The sequence below is a fragment of the Periplaneta americana genome, chromosome 4, assembly GCF_040183065.1.
Source record: "Periplaneta americana isolate PAMFEO1 chromosome 4, P.americana_PAMFEO1_priV1, whole genome shotgun sequence".
NCBI lineage: Eukaryota > Metazoa > Arthropoda > Insecta > Blattodea > Blattidae > Periplaneta > Periplaneta americana.
This window is the reverse complement of record NC_091120.1, coordinates 89,666,581-89,690,732: the sequence shown is the minus strand read 5'-3', so window position 1 is coordinate 89,690,732 and position 24,152 is coordinate 89,666,581. Positions and strand designations below refer to the sequence as shown.

Genomic DNA, 24,152 nt, shown 5'->3' with positions numbered 1-24,152 from the left:
CACATACATGTCAACATGCCAACAATGAAAACATGTCAACAATGCCGCCATTGCTAGCAGCCGTTTTACATTAGTTCAATCACGAAAAATTATAGTTTTATATTGACTACATTTTGTGAAAATAAAGGATTGCTACAACATGTTAGTTCAACTTCAAAATCTTAACAAAACAATTCATATACAGTGGGTCCCGGCACACTGTGGGATCAAGGGCAACGAACTGGCAGATACACTTGCCAAGAAAGGCACAAAAATACAGCAAATGAAAACGACATATCTGCCAATTACTCCAGTAAAGCACCTGATCAATTCTAAATTCTCACACCTTCATATTGAGGAAACAAATATACATGCCAAAAACAAAAAATGGAACACTCTAATCTTGAACCCAGAAGTAATCCCACAAGCACCACGGAAAACTGTAGTTGCAGCCTTCAGGCTGCTTAAGGACACGATTACTTGGCAAGCCACTTACATGAACTACAAATTCTAAATTCCCCATTGTGTCCCCTGTGCAACAGTCAAGAGGAGATGAACGAGAGCCACTTGAAGACCTGCAATGCACTATCTGCAGAAGACACTGTAGCCCAGAAGTATTGGAGAGCACGAATGCTAATGGCTTCATTGCTAGATGCAAGGCATTGAAACAACAACAACAACACTTTGTGTGGCTTAATTTTAAATTTGTGCTCTGAACAGAATAGAAAAAATGGAAAATATCGAGCTTTGTGCTGTCATTAAATATTTCGTAGAAAAAGGGAATGAGTCCAACAGAAATTAAAGCAGACATGGATACTACGCTAAGGGAATCTGCTCCAGCATTTTCGACTGTGAAAAAATGGGCAGCACTATTCAAACATGGTCGAGAGAGTATGGAAGACAATTCCTGCAGTGGACGTCCAGTAAAAGCAACAAGTGAAGAAATAGTAGAAAAAATCCACGATAGTTTGTTGAATGACTGTTGACTGATAGTGCAGAAAATTAGCAAGGTTATGCGTATCTCAACTGAATGAGTGCGACACATCTTAGTCAATGTCTTGGGCATGTCCAAGGTCTCCACAAGGTAAGTTTTGCATATATTAACACCGGAACAAAAGCACGTCTGATGTCAAATTTCGAGGGTTGTCTGGCTCGATTCGAGAAAAATACGCCCGATTTTTAGGCAGTTTGTGACCACTCATGAAACTGGATCCACTACTACATACCAGAGACAAAACAGCAATCGAAACAATGAAAGCACAGTGTTTCTCTGCCTTCAAAGAAAGCAAAAGCTGTTCATTTGGCTAGGAAAGTCATGGCATCCGTGTTCTGGGATTGTAAGGGAATAATCATGATTGACTGTCTAGCAAAACAGAGAACAATAACTGGAGAACATTATTCAAATCTACTGCAGTGACTGAAAGAGAAAATTCGCGAGAAGAGACCGGGTAAGCCAAGAAGACAATGCACCTGCTCACACGTCTACAATTGCGGTTGCTAAATCAAACGAACTATGACTCGAATTGTTGCCACACCCTCCTACTCACCAGGTCTCGCACCCTCAGACTTCTTCGTTTTCCTAAAATTCAAAACTCACTTGGTAGGAAAAAAATTTTGGTCAAATGAAGAGATTATCGCAGTAAGAGAAGGCTTTTTTACAGTCCTCGAGGAATCTGAGTGCAAGGAGGTTATAGCAGCTTTGCAGCACCAGTGGACCAAGTGTGTGAATCTCAGGGGAGATTAGAAAAATAAAGATTGTTTCAGAATAATCCTAGTTTAATTTCTGTGTCAGGCTATGAACTTTCCAAACAACCTTCGTATTGCAAAGAGTAGTGAAGAGCATTCCATAACCTCTCCTACTCAAATCCCATCCTCACCTTCCCAAGGTGAAACCTGTTTTTAACAAACTAAGCTCTGGGGTCCCAGTCACAGTGGTGTACCTGTTCCATAAAAAATGGAGTAAATGACATTTCAGCATGCTGACTTATCATGACATAAATAAGTGTCCCCTAAGTGGTGAAGAGGGGATATGGTCGGTGGAGTTGTCTGACAATCCTGACTAAATCATATGCACCTGCTAATGATGCGGTCCTCCAAACAGTTTGGAGGGTTGCATGTAAATTATATAACTGACATAATGTAAAAATATGGTACCTACATTAAAATGGTTATACTTTTTGCTACATCACTCTTCTGTATTGGACAGCAAGCTAGAAAAATTGAAAGTAAATATGTAATAATAATATTTTGTTCTTTAAAGAATTTTTTTTTTTGACGTCGACCTGAGTCTTTCTCCTCACTAGGTATAGGAGGGTAACTTGGGAATTGTTAACTAATGCTGAGTTCTTGCTCTCCAATATTTTTCTCACACAGTGGGTCCGAAAGGGCTGGACATTGTTGAAGATGATTCTGATCCATTTCTCCCTGAAGACTGCACAATGGACAAAGTGGTAAAGAAATAATTCCAATTTTGTTCGTTTTGATAAACAGTCATGCTTCCTGGGAAATCGAAAGAATGCAACTGCAATTTTCCTTTGATACTCAGGAATTAGTATTTTGTTGTACATTGAGATACTGCCATCTTTTATCACTTGAAATGTCGTGGAAATGGTGAAAAGGTCTGGGACTGTGTACTCTGAATAGTTGATAAAAGTATTGAACAAACAATACTACAAAGTGAAAGCTTACCCTGCCGTAGAACGTTATGATCGGGATGACAATCTCTTTGACAAGGTGATACAAGAAAAACACTTAATGTACACTTAAACTCACTTCAAGAACATTTATTAACAACCAGTAATAAAAATAGCTATGAACCAATGTCCCACAAAACGTGCAATCACTCATAATTCACCCTTCAAGTAAACTTGTTGATAATTTCCATTCACTGACCTGGCATTCATCAAATTATGCACTAGTAATGCCATCTGTATTCCCTAGCTGAAATCACGAGTAATTAATTCGACAAGTCCTAGCTTGTCTGACATTGAATAAATCTCAGTTACCAAACCCACTATAACTAATATAGCACCGTTTGAGGAAAGCCAAGTACTAATTCCTCACTCTTTAAGATGCCATACTGTAACTATAATTCACACATAACCAACTCCATCATCATACCAAAAACCTGTTACAATCCTGCTGAATCGTTCTCGCATCCAGCACAACAATGACCTCTCTCTTCCACTCTCATATATCCACTCTCACTCCGTACACCGCTCCACAGACTGGAGACCACTATAATGGGCTATAAGTCACGAACCCCGTTCGACACCCGGCTGCCCTGCCATCACATCACAGCTAGTTACCCGCGATCCCATCGCGAATAGCCACAACATCAACTCACAGCTAACCCAGCTGTCCCGACCTTCCTCCACGAGTCCTTCCACTAGACTGACTACTAAAAATCGATGCTCCCCGAAAGTCAAAAAGAGTGTTAATGCGCCCTCGAAATATCCAATCATAAATCAAACCCAAATCATGTGATCACTAAAGTTCACTCCTTATACGTGAGGAATAATGAGCTATACTGGTAGAAAAGAAACAAACTATCTAAAGGAGAAAGTAAGACTGAAAATGGAGAAGAGGTAAAGCCATCTATGAAGAGTGAGATAAACTAATACTAAAAATAGAATAATAAGAGTAGAAAGGAAAGAAAGAAAATAAAAGGAAATTTAAAAAAGTAGTGTGCCGAAATAAAACGGCACAATGGTATGATATTATATCTTGATGTTTTGAATTGATTAATCGTTTAACTTTTGAAAATGGTAAAGTTGACATGGGGTTTTGTAAGATACTACTTCTGTTCTCAGCAAGATACCAGCTACATTATCAGACAATCCACAGTGTGCCAGTGCCCATTGAAAAATATTCTTCTGTTAAGCCTCATCAGATGATGGATAATATAATTTTGCAACAATAAGTTATTTTTTACTTTTATGTGACACATTGGTTGTTGTAGCAGTAATAGCTGTTTCAGGATCACTGAATATAACAGCTTGTTGAAAATAAGAGATCCGGTACAACAGATTTTGAAGTGTTGAAGTGTGAACTTCTCCACTAAAATTTGTAGCTTCATAACCTAAGGATTTATAAAACGAGAAAAATGGACGTGTAGCACATGCTCCATTTTGGTTGGATGGTAGGAATCCATCAGTAAAAGTATATGAAGCCTTTCTTTGTTAAGAATCTCTTTATATATATAATGGCAGGCACTTCATCTATATGAAGCCAGTTATGTAGACCAATTTACTGAGTCATTGCCCAGGGTGTGCCATAAGAAGTGGTCTATGCCCGTGATGAGCTAATTATGGAGATTTGTTAGGATGCCACAGGGAAACCGGAGCTCTCAGAGAAAACCCCTGTGTTACCTGGACCACGGGCTTGCCCAACACAAGTTATAAATCGAGGGTATGCCAGGGATCGAACCTGGGGCCACAGTGTTATAAGTTCAGCACTCTGACCACTAAACTAGTGGTGACTTTGTGGGGAACCTACTATGAATTATTTCCAATACTAGCAATTTTAGGACATCTTTTGAAGTGTCACTTTTCTTAGTATGTTCAATCAAGTCCAATTTTTATTGATTGCATAGGGTTAGTTTTATTGATTACATTTTTTTTACTTGTTGAGAGATATATCTGTTTCTTAATTTCATGTACTTTAGAGAGGAAGCTTTTCTGAGATTTAAAGTTAGCTATGAAGTTTTTTTAGCTCCAAGTTGCTAAATGGTATGCTGATTAATTTTTCATTTCGAATAATAGCATCCTTCTCTAGTTCATGTTCAATAGGAGACTGATAAACTAGCCTATTTTATTCGTTGCATTGCAGGTATTTGAGTAGATTTGACAGTTCCTGTAATTAATCCCCTCTAGCCATTACTGCTCGCAAATGAAAATAGAGCGGTTGTGCATATACCATTGGATAGAGAAAAGAACAAAATAAGAAGAGTCACTGCCAGTTGAACCTGAGCGAGCTGGTAATGTCGCAAAAATGTCTCACATTTGGCTCGCTATTGAGCTGCAACACATTGCTTTATTATGTCACCATGCGTGAACAACATGTCATAGTGTTCATATCAGCACTTATTCGTAGCTAGAGGAACGTTTATCACGTCAACAGGAAAACCTAAATTTAGACCAAGATGGAGCCCAAAGGTGGATCACTAACTTAAACTTTTCAAAGATGTCCAAGAAATATGATGCAAGGTACTGTACTATCGAACCAACTAGCTGCACTTAGGGAGCAAGCTGAGGCCTCTGTGATTCGAAAGACACCAGCTGAACAAAAACATGAGCAGTGTATCCAGGAGAAGTCTATGGGAGGAAGTCATTGTATTAGTTGTTTCTGTTGTAGTCCAATACAGTAAGAGATTGATTGAGAAAGAGAGTTTTGCCAATTTAAGGTTGAAGTGAAAAATTTGAATTTCAAAGATGTCCAATAAATACAATGCAAAGTACTATTGTGACCGACAAGCTGCACTTAGGGAGTAAGCTGACCTCTGCAATTCGAAAGACACAGGCTGAGTGGAAGTGTGAGCAGTGTGTTCAGGAGAAGTCAGCATAGAAAATTGCAAAACCGACTCAGATTGCCTCAGAACCACAACCATTGACTTCTCGCGCACCTGACATTACCTTACAACAAGACGTGAATGCAGCAGTGACTGTCCTGATATCTGGGCTGAGTGGGTTGGGGCAGCAGGATGCTGAAGACACCAACACTGAGATCGAGTATGTCATTTGCGCCAAGTTCGAGGCTTACTACAAGCAGGCTGGTAACACATTCTGCATGCTGTTGTTCAAGTTTCTTCTTCCTCAGTAAGGATTAGACTTCTACTAAGACAGTTACGCATGGCCCATTGTGCAATCCATAAACTAGACATCAATCTAGGAGGTCTTAGTGGGTGACCAGCCAACCAGTCTCTCATCAGCGTGTGCTCTCTTGAGTTGAAGCAATGGCTACATATATCTTGAGAACCCAACACACCTGCCACTGCTGGATCCCATTATCGAATATCTGATATCACTGCGATTTCTCTTCATGCAGATTCTTTGGTTGCAACAGGAGACCAACACTCACAAGATAATTAGGCAAGTAATCAATGTATCCCTCGATATTCTACCCCAGCTGGCAAGTGACGAAGTCAGCGATGGAGGAGTGGCTGCGATATATGGTCATAACGCCATTACACAAACACTAGAATACTGTGTTCGTGTAGGCTTCCTCGGCTGGTGTACATGGTCTGTGGATAAGCTTCGGGGCTTCTACTGCGTTGTCTTGGTGTTGATGGCTGACGTTTCGACCGCTTTGTTGTGGTCATCTTCAGAGCATCCAACTGCTCTGAAGATGACCACAACACAGCGGTCGAAACGTCAGCCACCAACACCAAGACAACGCGGTAGAAACCCCGAAGCTTATCCACAGACCATTAGAATACTATGTTTGATGAGGACTGGGGTCATCAGCTACTGCTGACACTGCCACTGAGCTCGAAATGATCAACATGGCATCATCGACTTCATGCTCAACATATTTGGTTTGAGACTTGCTTGTGCCTACAACACCCAACAGCTTGTCCCTCATTATGGTCTATGGTCTTCAAAAGAAATTTGGATGACTTGCAATGCAGTCACCACATATCATATTTCTCGTATCATTGCCCTATTCTTGCCGAGTATGATTGCATTGAATTCTTAGATGCCATGATTTGTTGACCAATAATTGATGATTGCGTACATGATCTCGTTTCATTTCTCGTACCACCCACACGTAGTTCTACATAAAGATATGCAGCGTAGTAAAGCTATACACATGTCTGTTTTTTTTAAATTGATATTTTTAATAAGAAACAAGATTGCTGTCACCAAGTACTTTACTATACTAGTAAAAGAAGAGCTGAGCAGTATTTTCAATTTTGCGTGGTTGGATATTCGGGTGATTGAACTTAATCAAGATGGGTAATTCTCAGTGGCATTGTGTTTGCTCCTACAAAGGGAAAGGAGAGGTTTATTATATGGCCTTCTGAATTCCTGACATATTTATTAATTTACTTTCTTTAATTCTTCACTCTTTATTGTATTCTAAAAGTAATATTAAATTTCACGATATGAGAAAGATGCGTCTTGTACTCGTATTTATCTACGTCTTAATGAATCAAAGGTCCTAAAAGATGTCTGGTGGGAGTAGGAGATGCGAATTTTTCGATATGTTAATGGTAACCTTCTTCCAGAGATTCTACATCCTTAAAATCAGTTTGGAAGTATATTTATTTATTTATTTATTCCATCAATATTTGTTCATATCATGGCGGATTAGATGTGTTCCAGTTCTTAATCCGCCATCATTCTCTATATAAATATCATAAAAACTAATACATATTGGACCTATAAGTATCCTCAATTCACAATAATAATAATAATAATAATAATAATAATAATAATAATTTTGGAAGTATATTCTTACTGGCCAAGACAAATGTCTGTAATAGGTAAAAATATTAGTACTTATTGATTAGTAACACCTAGATTAGATTAGATTAGATTAGATTTATTTATTTAACCTGGTAGAGATAAGGCCGTCAGGCCTTCTCTGCCCCTCTACCAGGGGATTACAACTATAACATGAACAATAAGATTACAATTAATATTAAATTTACAATTACAATTACAATAAAAATTAAAGTACGACAAGAATACCTGATTAATGAAAGCTAGACATTTTATCATAGAAGTTAAGAACAAAGAATATTTTTGTATTTACTAAATTACAAATTAAACCTACAATAACAAAATTCTATAGTGATGAAATTACCGGATATTGAGATATTTTGTGGTAGATTAAAAGAACTATTTACAAGAAACCATGTCTGAACGAGTCTCAATTACTGACCAAGTGCCTAGTAAGTTTGCGTTTGAGTAAGTTTGCGTAGATGTAGTTGCAAAACAAAAGTAAACAAGTTTGTTCAGATTTCAAGTTTTGACAAATTTAACATCCTAACTGTGGACTATAAAGGACTTTGGATCAGTATCCTGCTGAATACATGAAGAGGATTGATTGATTGATTGATTGATTGATTGATTGATTGATTGATTGATTGATTGATTTATTTATTTATTGATTGATTGATTTGATTTGATTTGATTTGATTTGATTATGGTGACAACTTAAGTACTAAGGAAATACTGTGAGCAAAATATAACATTAATAGCGAATAATATTGGATAGAAATGTTTTGAAACAAATTTTAGTTGCACTTTCAGTATTTGTGTGGCACAAAAAGAACAGAAAATTGGATACGACTTTTTGGTTAAATGCTTGTGCTGGCACTGCCCATGGGGCTGAAGTAAGAATAACAGAAAGGAGAAAATAAAGATGCGAAGGAAGAATATAAAATGAATGGCATAATGAGAAAGTATGTACATTGTAATAGTAATGGCAGTGGCGGCCGATTGGCTGAGGCAAGTGAGGTTGGACCTCAGTCACTGGCTTAAATGAACTCAAATTTTGTGTTTTTATAATATATGTAAAGTATTATGTATTTCAATTAAGCATGTAGCGTTGTAGAAGTATTTGAAAACTTTGTGACGTATATTAGACCAGTGGTACTCACTAGAAATTAGATGAAAGCCAAAGTGAGAAATAATAATTTGCAGAGGCCACAATGCAATTTCACAGTATTGAAACTTAACAAAATGTGCGGATTAAACTGCGCGGATTTTTAATTATTAAATTATTTGGCCTATTATTATTATTATTATTATTATTATTATTATTATTATTATTATCTTAATATAAGGTAACAGAACTAAAACATGTTACTGGTATTTTCAAATTGAAGGTGGTCTCTGCTAATTTTCTGCAAAATAAAATCATATAAATGTAACTTGAGCAGGCTGACTTGTTTTATATCACCTGTACTCTGTTTAGAATTTGTAAATTTAGAAAATAAAGTGTCATACACAGCTAGAAGACACTCCTTATCAATCCCCGAATCTGTAAATGGCTTAATTTCTGCTACGCGGTACAATGCTTTTATTGTCCATTCGTTTTTATGTACAGTGGAATGCATTACTTTTCTGTTCAGATATTACGGACATTTTTAACATTTTCAGTTTTCCTATCCTTGATTGAGAATGTTTCACATACTTCTTATCAAAATCCTCAAAGAATGCTGTTGCAATGTCTATTAAGATAAAAACGTGTATAACCCATTATTATATCAAGGCAAAATAAACACACGAGACATGCCACTGCCTTTCACTGGCATTGATAATGCAGGGTAACCAAAGTTTTCTCCAGTTGTACATTATTACAGAAATTAAAAAATAATTATCAGAAAAAGAATAATCATAGCAATATCAGTTCAAGAGCTGCAATAAATGTCCTTGGGAGCCACATGTGGCCCGCAGGCCACATAATGAGTACCACTGATATAGACCTATCTTGCAGTAAAATTTCTTCCTGAGGCCAGAAATTTTCTGGCCAGGTCTGGCTTCTACATTTCGTATGTTTTCACGGGTTTTGAGGTTGTACTAGAAATGCTGAAACTGAGGCCCAATTCTTCTGGCCTGGCTGGTGTCCGCCCACACATCATTCTCTTTGTCCCATAGACCGGTCTCTTGTCAATGGTTGTCTGAAGGGTGGAAAAGGATGCAGATGAGGAAGTTGGAGAAGCAGTGTTAGCTTGTCTTTCTAAATAAGACGCAAATAACATAAAAATTCTCACTGTCTAGCAGGTGCGAGCCCACACTGTTTTCTTCTCTTGTGTCTCAGTTTATGACTTACGCGAGGGTGTTGTATAGTGTGTATACTAACTGGCTCCGCAGTGAAGCAAGCGGCAGTATTCGACCCAGCAGCGATGTAAAGTTGGTACTATGAAGTACCTGGTTTGAGCGTAGGAATATTACATCTCCCCTCTCGCTCTCTGCCACTCACCATTATTCAATGTGGCCAAGGTCATTGACTCTACCTGCACAATACCAACACAACTCCTCGAGTCCCTGCGTTCTGTTCACCACTTCTCCTGTGGAGCCAGTTAGTATACACACTGTACTATTGTACTCCACAACCAGCACAGTAGTGAGTGCGGTCTAGTGTATTCTGGGAAAATGGAAACTGAAACAGATGCGAGCAATAGTGATGATGTACTTAATTCATTGTTAAGAGTACCCTTGTTCGAGAAAAAAATGATATTTAAAAAATGGAAGTTTTAAATTGAGACAGACCTACGCCATCACTGAAAATTTTTCGGAAAGATAATTTTAAAATGTGGACTTTCTATGCATCCTGGTTTTTTTTTTTTTTTATTGGGTTATTTTACGACGCTGTATCAACATCTAGGTTATTTAGCGTCTGAATGATATGAAGGTGATAATGCCGGTGAAATGAGTCAGGGGTCCAGCACCGAAAGTTACCCAGCATTTGCTTATATTGGGTTGAGGGAAAACCCCGGAAAAAACCTCAACCAGATAACTTGCCCCGACCGGGATTCGAACCCGGGCCACCTGGTTTCGCAGCCAGACGCGCTGACCGTGCATCCTGGTATGGGTAACATAAACGGTTATGTGGTATGCAAAGGAGCGCAGAGTCAACCTCTTGTTTAAATATCAACTTATTTAGTGAGTAACATTTTTTTTTTTTAATTAATAATAATAATAATACCATCCATAAACATTCTGTATAGGAGGTAGACCTACATAAACTAGTTACATCAGGCCTCACTGAGGATTTCTGTCACCGGCTGCTACTGAGTACTGGTATTTAATTACTATAGTATGTCTTGACATACAAAAACATTTAAAATAACAGGAAGAAGTATTATGACATACGGATCAGAAGTTTGGATTCTGAAATAAAAATTCAGAGAAAAGTTAGCAGCAGCAGAGATGGATTTCTGGAGAAGATCTACAAGGGTATCTCAGCGAGAAAAAAATAAGAAATGAAGTTATAAAACAAAAAATGAATGTTCAAAATTCAATTACTGATTTCATTCAAGACAAACAATTGGAATGATATGGACATGTAAAACGAATGGGTGAAGAATGATTGCCGCAGAGAGTTATGGAATGGATATCACAAAAAAAAAAAAAAAAAAAAGGGAAGACCAACAGACACTTGGATGAAAGGAATACTTACAGCTATGAGGGCTCCGGAAAATGTACTAACATTGTAAAACCGGAAATGTGTATGCCTTGACATATTTAAAAGGGACATGAGTGGAAGAGTGAATTAAGTAATGAGATAGCTTGCATAAATTGCTATGTAATAAGGTGGGATGGCACTGTATGCAAAATATTGTGAAGTGCCATTTCACCGAAAGAATTGCTTAATGACAAATATATTACATATTACATATGTCTTGACATAACATTAACTTGGGAATAAGTCCACCATCCATCTCTGTGGAGTAAGAGCATGTGTGACTATGAAACGAGAGGGCCTGGGTTTAGATCCTGGTTGGGACAAATTACAAGTTGAGGTTTTTTCTGGGGTTTTCCCTCAACCCATTGAGAGCAAATATGGGCAGAGCTCGAAATGAACCAGAACAGCGTCGTTTTGTGAATTTCACGAACCTTTTCATTCTGTCTCGTAAGAAATGGCTATTGTCCATTTCGGATCATTTTAATTTGGTACTAATTATATGATACTTTAGTGCATTTTTCAGTAAGTGTGACAACGACACTGTCGGTATTGCTTTATTGTATTACACATTTGCATAAGCTCTCGTTAATTTATAATGCTCTTTAGGCATGCCTTTGATCTGTTTGATTATTATACATTGAGTATTGAGGTTCTGAGTAATAGTGTGGTGTTCATGAAATTAAAAGGACTGACTTAGCAACACTTCATCACTCCATATCGAGATAATGATCAGATGTCATAGATTCATTGCTAGGCAGTGAGTCGAATTTCTTATTCTTTAAACTGCGATTTGAGTAAGTTATCCATATCAAACAGTCATGAATTCAGGGAGTGGCCCAGGGAGAAATTCCTCCTTCCTGCAGATTCCAGGATGTCCTCCCCTCCGAAGATTTTAGACTTTTTAAAACTAAGAAATTATAATTTATACAATATATTTCAATTTGACATGACTTTTCAGTAACTAAAATTCTGTTAAAATGTAGAGTTTCAGGTAGTTATTTTCTTGAAGATTGTTGATCTGGCGACTGATCTTCATTGGTTGAAATTTTAATTGTCTGAATTTTCAGTCTTCATTGTTACAGTTAAGAAGTCAGGTGTGCTATGTTTTTATTGAGGTAGTTTTCATTATTAGATGTGTTTATAAAATATAATAATTTTGTTTACTGAAATAGTTATAGCATATACAGTAAATCAAAGCAGAATCAGCATGTACCTTATTCAAGCACCAATGAGTCTAAATGTAAATGAGGAATGGCAACAGATGAAATCCATACCGGTAATAAGACAGGCAACAACATAAGCATTAGGCAAGAGGAGAAAGAGGTACAATAGAAAGAAGCTTCATATATGGAATGAGGACCTCTCAGACATCACAAGGTCAAAGAAAGAGACGTATCTACGATATATTAATTCTAGATCCTTAGAGCATCGTATGAATTACAAAAAATTGTTAGCAGTCGCCAAGTGAGAAATTAGAGGAATCAAATGACAAAGTTAGAAAAATTTATCAGTAACAATATTGAGTACTATGTTCATATGCGACAAATAAAAGCTTATAAGATACTGAAAGAATTAAACAAGACTAAGAAAGACAATTTGCAGATCAATCCAATAGGAGGAAAACAATGCTTAGATTATTATCAACAATTATGGACCAATTGTAAAGGTAAGGAAAATACAGAACTAGATATGAATGATGTCGATGTAGACACCATAAATAGATGAATTAGACATGGTACTAAAGAAGAGTAAAAACCGAAAATCACCATTTCTGATGAAATAAACTCTGAGCCTCTAAAATATGTACGCAGTCTTTACTATACAGATTCCTAGATTTAGACAATGTTTGCTGGAAATACGGAATTCTTCCTAATAAATGGAATAAATCAATTACCATTCCCATCTTTATAAAAGGTAGTCATAAAGGATGTGGAAATTACAGAGTAATAAGCCTCTTAAACTCAAGTTGCAAGATCTATGCCAAACTATTAGAAAAACGTTTAAACACTATAAAATGTAGAATCAATCCTCTCTGAAGATGTGCAGAATGGGTTTAGATGCAACAGGTCCTGTATAGACTGTGTATTTTCACTATCCCAATTACTTGAAAAGCATAGTGAATTCAACATGCCCACATTTATAGTTTTAATTGATTTTATGGGATAGCATTTGACAATGTTCATAAGAGAAAGCTATGGACAATCCTAAGATCTAAAGAACTACAAAAAAATTTAATCGGAGCAATATAGAGTTTATATATGAACACTGAAACAAGAATGAGAATAAAAAATAAAACCTCTCATGAATTCAGGAAAAAAAACACAAGGAGTGAAACAAGATTGTCCACTGTTCTCAACACTATTTAATCTATATATAGATTAAATGACCAAGGAATAGCAGGAACACTACTTATTGAATGATGTCATCTTTGACACATTGTTATTTGCAGACGATCAAATTGTGATCATTGACTCGGAAGACAATCTACAGAGAGCAATATATCAATTGGCAACAATATAAAAAAAATTATAACTTGAAAATGTCGACACAAGAAACTAAGGTTTTGGCCTTTACTGGACCAAATTCTATCAGATCAAAAACAGTAGTAGATAGTCATATATTAGGACAAGTTAATTCGTTTGATTATTTAGGTTGCAACCTCATATTTTCCCAAAAGATTATGACAATAAAATGGCTAAATACCAACAACTTATAGGCCTAAGCACTACTAGAAGGACACTTTTGAAGAAAGTTTGAACAGAAACTATTTTAAAATTTTATCAAATTATTATATGGATCTGAAACATGGACACTCACCGTGTTATAGGTTAGAAGATGAGAAGCAGCAGAGATGCTACTCCTGAGACCACCGGTAGGATATTCACTCATTGGTCATCAAAAAGATGACATCCGCAATAAATCACAAATACAAAGCATTAACAAAACTCTGGATCTGTACAGAAAAAGTTGGTACGACCATGTGACCAGAATGCCTCCAGAGAGAATACCGCAAAATGTCCTGAACTACATACCGTACCAAGAGGAAGAAGAAATATCAGCAGACCAAAGAGGCGTTGGAGAGACCAGCTGAATCCAGGAGATGGAACAGGCCCAATGGCCTGATCCATAAAGCATTTGATGATGATGATGATGATGATGATGATGATGATAATGATAATGATAATGATGATGATGATGATGATGATGATGATGATGATGATGATGATGATATACAGTAAATATACGAGTAAATGTTTCAGTGTATGCTGGCAAAGCAACAGACATTATTTACTTTTCTTAAAAGGAAAAAGAAAGTACCATATTGAAGAGTAAATAGAAAGTCCATCCATTGCATTTAATGAAGAAAATTCTCAATTGGCTTTAAGTGAAAGTGAAATCTGTGAACCAGTATTTCCATCTGTTACCTTCGTGTAGTGTTGTTAGTAGTAGTCTGTGAATAAAATGGTTGGATGCAAAATCAAGTAACAAAAACGATGGAAAACTAAATATGATTGGTTATATTTTGATCATACTCAGGGTGATGCATTTTGCAAACTGTGTGAAATGCATTTAAAAACGACCTGGAAGTTCTTCAGAAAACTTTAGAAAAGATACTGGAGTATATATTCATCTAATTTTATTGGCAATCACCACCTGTAGGCCTACTGAAGTTAGGCGGTTTATATAATATAAAGGCACCAAATTTATGGGGCAATTTTACACAGAAAGATAGTTCATATTCACCTTGTTTTACATAACAATATTCACATCTTTAAATTAATGCCTATATTAACATTTAGTAGTATTTAAAACGAATATAAATGAATGAAAGCTCTATTTCTTTCATTGACCACATTTTTCTGTATTTCTTTCACTGATCTTATATTTCTTTGTTCTCTTTTATATAGACTGTCTCTGTTGTTAAGTAAGATCTGAATTTTTTTGTCGGTTTCACTTGTCCCAGGTAAAGTATAAATTACCCCCATAGGAGATGGTCTTAATTCAACACTGATTTCGAAGACTGCAAAAGAAAGGTTCTAATCATGAGCATAGGGCCGGAAATCATTTTCTTTCGTGTTGAAGTAAATGGTTAAAGATGTGTGCATTTTATTCAATAGACCTGTATTTTCTATTGGCTGAATGAAGTGACTACTGGTAATGGTTTCCGACTGTATAAATATGACGTGTTCGAAATAGTTATATTAATTGATGTTCATGTATGTATAAATATTTCTTGGTAATACTGTGTGTCATCTCGTTGGTCATTAATTCCGTGGTTGTCATCAACAGCACCATGTCCACGAAAATAACAATGCTGCGGTTCGTGAAAACGTCAATTTCGAGTCTTGATGCTGGGTAACTTTCGGTGCTGGACCCCGGACTTATTTCGCTGGCGTTATTACGGTATAGGTCATTCATTATCTCGTGAAACTTACTTGCGCATCAGGGGAAGAATAAAGTGGGCTGAGAAGCTTTCCTCCCTCACTACACTTCTATTTGTAGCTAGCGAGCTCACTAACCACCAATACTATACTATACTATACTATACTATACTATACCATTATGCTACGGCGCACGTATGCATTTGGTCTCACGAGATAACGAATGACCTATACCTTCATGCTAGATAAGTCCTCTTAATCATCGCCGTTGATAAAGCATCATAAAATAAATTATTAAAAAACTTGAAAATGATGGACACGGCTTTTTGGTTGAACACTGGCGCTGTACATGGGACTGTTTTAAGAATAATAAGTGGAAAAAAAAAAACATGTAAGGAAAAAATGTAAAATGAATGTCATAACGAGAAAGTACTTAGAATGTAATTTAATGTTATAATAATAGTTCGCCTGAAAATGTTGTCACACAAATTGCTGCGAAAACTCCAAATTTTTAGGTTACGCATGTTGCCGGTATTTTAATAGTCTATTTAGATTCACTATTTATTCACTATTTAGTCGTATATGTTTTACGACAAACGTATCATTTAGTAATGTTTCTCATCACCAAGGCATTGAATTTCGTCAGAGTTCAGTAAATGATTGCTAGATGGCAGCAGTATTGTTTCCATGACGATGAATGTTATTCGTGTTCGTTCATAGGCGACGGGAAAACAAATGCGAAGCACGCTATGTTGAGAACAAGCGTAAATATGACATACAATACACGCTGTGATATGATGACATTATTTTTAATAATACAAAAAAGAAAACTGTTAAAACAAATACTGATTAATGGCAATGTGTAATGCAAGCATGATGTATTGTCTTTAAGTACCCATCAAAGTCACTACCTGACGTGTCCTGCCGAAATAGCTCAGTTGGGAGAGCGTTAGACTGAAGATCTAAAGGTCCCTGGTTCGATCCCGGGTTTCGGCAGTTTTTATTTTTCTCCTTTACCTGTCTTTATTTTGCATAGCATATTAACTTGTTTAAGAAATATTTCAATTTAAAAAAATATATATGTATATACACTATATATATCGATCGATAGATAACGACTTGTAGACCTATTCGTAAATAACAATTCGACTAGTGTATCAATTCTCGCCATTTTTTTGTTTCGAAAATTATCAGTACCGATTCATTTACTTCTTAATCCTTTGTGTGAATAGTTTCATAGTAATATACAGCAGAATTCCAAATTATTTTCTTTTTCAATTGTGCTATAATTAATGTTTTCACATTATTATTATTATTATTATAATAGCATAGAAAAAATGTTGGGTCACACTTAGGCCTACTTTGTGACTTAATGTGTTGTGAAAAGTTTTAGTGAATTTCCGATTTCTTCTAAAGAACTCATTTATTGTGTGTGTACAATTTCAGGATGTGACGAAGGTATCTATGATCTACGAATTCCCTGATAAATAAAGTAATATGCTGTTCGTTTTAATATAGCAATTAACATTGTAAACTTTTTCATGCTTACTTTTTAAGTTTCGTGTGAACTTTAGGTTAATGCCTATTGTTTGATGCCTTAAAATTATGGAAATACAGGAAAATTAATAAATACTGGTAACATTTTTTCAGTATTAAATCTAATTTTGGTACTGGGTTAATGATCCTGAGTCTGAAAGTCCAATGTGAAATATTCATTGCATAATTATTGTCCAGTCATTAAAATGTCCAACCACAAAAATGTCTACTACACCAAAATATCCAATAAGTAAAATACCCAAGCTTTATTTAATACATTAATATTTTTAGTACAGTAGATAGGGGGTTGAATCCGAAATGCTACTGCTCTTCTCCTTCCCTGGGTCCGACGTCTTCTTATGTAAGTGTGTTCGAGGTATTCCCATAACTCCAAAAGGTCATACATAATAGAGATTGGCATACACTATATCGGAAGTAGCTTTCACGTCTTCTAGAGGCACAAATGATAGTACGATCAGTTCTTGCTTTTGTTGTCCTATTCCGGATTCTTCGGAGTTTACGTATTTTGCCATTGTATGTTATGTAATTTTTCTTGTGTACTGACGACGCCATGAATGCTTGTAATTCTATCGGCTAATAAAGATCTAATCTAATCTAATCTTAACCCCAGACTACCGGTACTTATTTTACCGTAAACTGTCTGCTTAAAATAATACAAATGTCCTTTCTCACTGGAAGTTGGAAAACTTTGGTGCACCGCATTTTTTCACCAATCCTCCTCCTGGAATAGTAATGGTTCATATAGCCAGAACTTATCAAAATATTCTCGTTTTCTGGGAAAAAATAACTTCCGTCATTCTCACTTGTAAATTTATGATTTGCTGCCGAATGTATGTCAAGTAATTATTTGCAAGCATAAACAATCATTACACTACAATAATGAAATAATGAATTTGAGGAAATTAATTAACTTATCACACAGAATCATGAGTACAGCTGGAGACATTTATTTATATGGATATTTGTATATTTGGACGTTTTGCTGTGGACATTTTTGCACATGGAAATTTTGGTTGTGGACTATAACTTCAATGGTCATTATGCAGTGGGCATTTAGACCTGGAAGTGGATTAATGTAATTTCTTGGCTAAGGTTAAATCCTGATAACGTTAATTTTACATGCCATCAACTTTAACGCAATAAAATTACATAGAAATTGTGAGTTTTCTTTCCAAAAACTACTATCTTCAAAAACCTGTTTTTAGAGGAAACGCGAATTTCTGTTGCCATCGCTAAAAGCAAAAATTAAATAGGAATTTATACCTGCATTATTTTTCATGTAATTTTGCTCCTTTTGGAGAATTTCTGTTGCAGTCCTGTGGCTGAAGTGCTTCAGGGAAAGAAAGTAGCTTATTTTGGCTCTGAATTTAATTAGTTATGGAAAAAAATTGCATTCTTTTCATTGAGAATTCACAGGGATTTAGTATTATTTTGCATAAAATAATGTCACTAGTGGATACCTAACCTCAAACATTATATGAATCCACTCTTAGTTGAAAACTTCAAATTTTGGAGATAGTGAGTTTTGGAAAGAAAGCTCACAATTCTGTGATGTTCGGATAAAGGGAGATGTCATTTTTTTGTGCAGATGGAATTTTGTTCCCCAGATGAACACATAAGTTAAATTATACAAGTGAGTGTGCAAAAGTCAAAAGAATACTAGCAGTTGATGTGTTTTATTTGTGCAGAAAATTATTTGCAATAAGGGTGCAAGTTTAATTTTCATTTATCTCCAAACTCATTTTTATGACGTATCTCCCTTTACCCAAACAACACAGAATTATTGTGCTCACAAACTTCCTTTAGTATAGTATGCTGTCTCAGAATTGATCTACACTTTTCAAATTGCAAAGAACTTATAAGTAATAATATTATCTTGTATTACAAGTGAATAATCCATGTATTGTGGGTCCCTATCACCATGACATGATGCATCCTTGGGTTGCGGATAGAGGAGACGGCCTCCTAGAGTAGCTGCGAATGTATTGAATAAGCGGTCGCGGACAGCCGATGAGTGGTCCTCCAGCTTGGGTGTTGGGCGAAGGGCTAACAACCCATCACCGTAAAAAAAACAGCTTGTTACAAAACCCCAAAATAAGCCTCGGAATGGGACTGATTCTCTGGCACGACCACAGCAAAAGAGGTTGAGGGTGTTTGAGAATAAGGTGTTTAGGAAAATATTTGGGGCTAAGAGGGATAAAGTTATAGGAGAATGGAGAATGTTACACAACGCAGAACTGCAAACATTGTATTCTTCACCAGACGTAATTAGGAACATTAAATCCAGATATTTGAGATGGACAGAGCATGTACGAGTAACACATATGGGCAAATTTAAAAATGCATTTTAGAATGTTAGTTGGGAGGCAAGAGGGAAAAAGACCTTTGAGGAGGCCGAGACATAGATGGGAGGATATTAAAATGGATTTGAGGGAGGTGGGGTATGATTGTAAAGACTGGATTAATCTTGCTCAGGATAGGAACCTATGGCAGACTTATGTGAGGGCGGCAATGAACCTCCGGGTTCCTTAAAAGCCATAAGTAAGTGAGTAAGAAGTGAATAATATTATTGTTATGAAGAGTGGGATTTTTTCTATAGAGGGGCAGACTGAAGTTCTGTTGCATTCAATCGATCTATTGTGTATAGGCCTATAAATTTCTCAGTAGGAAAGGATGAGATGAGAGGACCTGATGGGTTCATTTGTAGTTCGAGAGATATTTGGCTCGGTAGGTTCATAACAATCACCAGATTTACAAATCGGCAAGTTTCACCAACTAAGCGTCCTCACTTGGGTCTACAGTGATAATGAACATTGCATAAAGAAGTTATACTTGTGATGAATGAACTACCAGATACGTGAGGGATGATCTTATATAGCCCTCAGTGCTATATGCAATGTTTGAACTATCACACTTCCCCTTATAGAGCTAGTTATTTCCCTAGAAGTCTTGCAGCTTCTATATTGCAGTAATCATTTAGGTAGGATCAAATTATAAGCACCTGATTCTAAACATGAAGCCCCTCATTGCTAAATTTGAACATTTTGGTTATCATAATCCATTTTTGAAGAGGAAGAAATGTTATATACTAAATTATACAGATATTAATTCAATTACTCAGAACCCTTATGATAATGATATATTCTATCAACTATATAAAAGCTTCATATCTATTTGAAATCACTAGGTATACTGCAACAAGATGTAGAAAGTATTTGTATACAAATTCATAAGGACTCTATGCTTATACTAAATACTCATTTGTATTCTACGTATTAATGTGATTGTATCAAAATTTTACAGAAATTTTTATAGTTAGTGATACTAGTTTCCAAATTAGTATAGTTTTCATGTTAATTAGTTAAATTAAATTCTTGTATGTTTGTAATCTGGATTTGAATGGTCACCTGGTCTGTAAGGTCTGTCATAAGGACTCTATGCTTATACTAAATACTCATTTGTATTCTACGTATTAATGTGATTGTATCAAAATATTACAGAAATTTTTATAGTTAGTGATACTAGTTTCCAAATTAGTATAGTTTTCATGTTAATTAGTTAAATTAAATTCTTGTATGTTTGTAATCTGGATTTGAATGGTCACCTGGTCTGTCAGGTAGATGTCTCCCTTTCTTTGTGAGAAATTATTATTATTATTATTATTATTATTATTATTATTATTATTATTATTATTATTATTATTATTGTGTATCATCGTTATTGGTCAACTTCTAAAGATATTTCTTCAGGTGGCAAAGTTATGTCCAGTGACTCAATTGGCCAACTGAAAGTGGTTTCTCCCCAACCTGAACAAGTATTTAAATTTTTTATTGTCAGAGTCTAACAATGAAATTGTTCACACCGTTTAATTTCCTGAAAAGAGCTCCAATGTTTGATCTGCTCATCATCTCTCCAGTCCCTGATAACCTGCTGAATGATTCTGTTAGGAAGTTCCAGAGCGTACTCCAATTCAATAAAGGAGTATGACATCTGTCTCACCAAGGCATTTGCCATTTCATTTACATAATACTATACCCATATTTCTTGGTAGATATGAGTATCTAAAAGAGATGCACTCTGTTGTTATTGTTATTATTATTATTATTATTATTATTGTTGTTGTTGTTGTTGTTCTAGTATTACTCCACATGTGTGTGATAGCTGCTATGTCGTAGTCATTGTAAACTACTTTGTATTACAATGTTCTAAATACAGTGGCGCTTCAGGACAAAATGTTTCACACTCGACTTTATAACTCTAGGTACTGTAACGATTTTAATTTTATTGTGTGAACACCATTTAAAAATTTCTGTCAAGTACTGATGTAGACAAGGTTTTAAAATGTTTAACTTACTGACCCATAGTTGTTTGATCTCCAGACCTATACATCTGGAGGACATTTTAGATACGTTTTATTTCTTTGTTATCGGACTCTGTTCATCAGAATATTTTATTCACAACTTTTGTTAACTGAAGTCACTGAACGTTTTACATCTTTTGAATCTATTTTTATTTGTTATTTTGATTTTAGTATCAGTCTGGGTTTAGTTTGCTCTCCTTTTATTATATTTGAACGACACTTTGAGACTATTTTAAATTCTTTATTTTCATATAATATATTGTCTTGGACACTTTGCATCCTTTTGATAAGGTAACAACGCCGAGTTTATATTCCTAGTGACACCTTCCTTTAAACCGTTTTTACTTAGGTCTACGTATATTTGAATTCGATTTTGCTATAATCCTTAGGCCCGGTTGCAGAAACGCAAATCAAATCAGGTTGTGATCGGAGATTACTTGATGTCTTGTTTACTTGACTGACAGATCGAGTTGCAGGAAAGTTAATATACGATCAGATGGATGTGGTCAACAGATTGTCGATTTGACTGAGAAATACCTATGGCAACAGCGCCATACCAGCTCGCAATACAACTTTCAGCTGTTTAACAGCGGTAAATGAACGTTTGTTTATTATACGCTTTGAGGTTAGAAAATCAAGATGTCAATGAGCGATTCCAATAAAAAAAAACCAAGGGGCCCAAATTTAGCTCCATTGACAGAGCTCTGCTATTAAATATAGTGGAGGGATATATGAACATAATTGAAAACAAAAAAACGGATGCAGTTTGGTCAAAAGAAAAAGAAAAGGCGTGGGCAGACATTGCTGTCGATTTTAATAGGTGTTCGTCTGAGGGCGAAAGAACTGCTACCCAGTTAAAACTGCATACGAGAATTACAAAAGAAGAATAAAAAAGGCAGCAGCAGATGATAAGGTACGTATGTCTATTTATAGTTTGATAAAAAGGGTTGTACTGACTAACTGTAATTTCTGCTATTGTTGATTTCCTTTATAGTTTACTGCAGATTACATAGGTCCATCAGAATACATAATTTCAGCCATAATTAGTTCAAGCCAGTTTAATTAATAATAGCAGTGGGGGATGGTTGAAAAAAAATACTGTATTTTAAATCAACAAACCAATCTCTTCATAATTTATTAAACCTCAGTACTTAAACAATTACAACCTATTTCCATTAGGAGTGTTTAATCAGATACATTTTAAAAATAAATTTCACTACAGGGATTTCATTACAATATTACTACTATTTATTAAAAAGTTTTTATTTTATGGTAAACATATATGTGTTTATTCTATTTTCAGGCTGAGTTGCACAAAACAGGCGGGGGATCATTCAAGAGGAAGTTAGATGTAGATGGGGAGCGGCTTATAGCCAAACTCCATCACAACTTCACACCTCTTTGTAATCCGTGCGACAGCGATGGCCAGTACCAGGTCATTGAAGACGTAGCAGCTGATCCTGTTTCCTATATTGAATCAGTGGAAACGTATTTTGATGGTCCTCTGCCTGTCATGAGTGTTGAAGAGGTACAGACGGAATCTCATGAAGAGGTGGTAGCTCATGAGACTGTTCTATCACCTTCGCAGTCTCCGTCTGTAAATATATCAGAAGCAATTCCAACAGCAGGCCTTCAACAACAGATGCAGATTACAACAAGTAGGCCTACTGCACGAAAACACAAGAGAAACAGGATGGAAGTCTACACAAGTAGTAAAGTGGACTTTAATGATTTAAGGTGCCGCCTTCTGTTGGAGAAACACAGCATGGAGATGAAAATATTGAAAACAAACCTTGAGGTTGCGAGAGTGGAATTAGAAATAAAAAAAGCTATTTTGGCTAATGAATTTAAAAATTAAGTTGCTTCTTTGAAAATAACCTTGTATTGTTTTACTTACCTTTCTGCCATTTCTGTGAAGTGTGTATTTATTAAAGCAGTCCTGACAACATGTCCTCCATTTCCTCTTCCTCTTCCTCTGAATAATGCTTGTTCTCTTTCAGCTTCGGGGTAGAATCTTCGTACCAAGTCTTCGTCTGGAGGTGGGGGTTCAGTTTCTCCATGCTCTAACCGTAGGTTATGTAGGACAAAGCATGCCATAATACACTCAAGTGTTGTTGATTGCTGCCTTCTCAGCTTGAACCGGAGACCCATTGATAAGCATGGAAATCTTCTTTTAACAACTCCAAATGCTCTTTCTATACAATTTCGTGTTTGTATGTGAGTTGTGTTGTAGAGTTCCTCTGGTTCAGTCCTTGGGTTAGAGAGAGGTGTCAGCAGAAAATTAGAGCAGGAATAGCCGCCATCGCCTAACAGGATTCCATTTCCCATTTCTCCATTCACAAACTGAGCACGTAACCTGCTCATGAGGAATATCGTGCTGTCATGTGTGGAACCTTGCCAACGTGCCACTACATTCCAAAACAATAATGAAGATGTGCACACAGCCTGCACATTTATCGAAAAGAAACCTTTTCTGTTCCGATAGAGTTCAGCATTATTCCCACCAGGTGATATGATAGGGATATGGGTGCAATCTATACAACCAATTACTCGTGGGAATTCAGATATTGCTGAAAATTCTCTTTGAATCTCAAGACGTTCCCTAGCAGAATTTGGAGGCTTTATATAAGTCTGTGCTAATAAAGCTAGTTCATGGGTAACTTCTCTCACCACTCTGCTGATAGTAGATTTATGCACCCCTACAATATCACCCAAGACTATCTGAAAGGTACCAG

At 36.1% G+C, this 24,152-nt stretch overlaps 2 protein-coding genes and 1 non-coding gene across 3 annotated transcripts in view; all 3 read left to right on the top strand.

The window, feature by feature from the left end:
- Window positions 1-24,152, top strand: part of LOC138698938 (uncharacterized) — a 49,188-nt gene that overhangs the window by 19,541 nt on the left and 5,495 nt on the right. The gene's annotated exons all lie outside the window — the stretch shown is intronic.
- LOC138698756 (uncharacterized) lies at window positions 1,033-24,152 on the top strand. The gene is made up of 5 exons (XM_069824983.1): window positions 1,033-1,063; window positions 2,353-2,429; window positions 5,566-5,752; window positions 22,251-22,330; window positions 22,721-24,152. Exons 1-5 carry the CDS (start codon window positions 1,033-1,035, stop codon window positions 23,273-23,275), a joined length of 930 nt encoding a protein of 309 aa, XP_069681084.1. The 3' UTR covers window positions 23,276-24,152.
- Window positions 16,424-16,496, top strand: TRNAF-GAA (transfer RNA phenylalanine (anticodon GAA)). Its single transcript has one exon. It is a non-coding gene; the product is annotated as a tRNA-Phe (tRNA).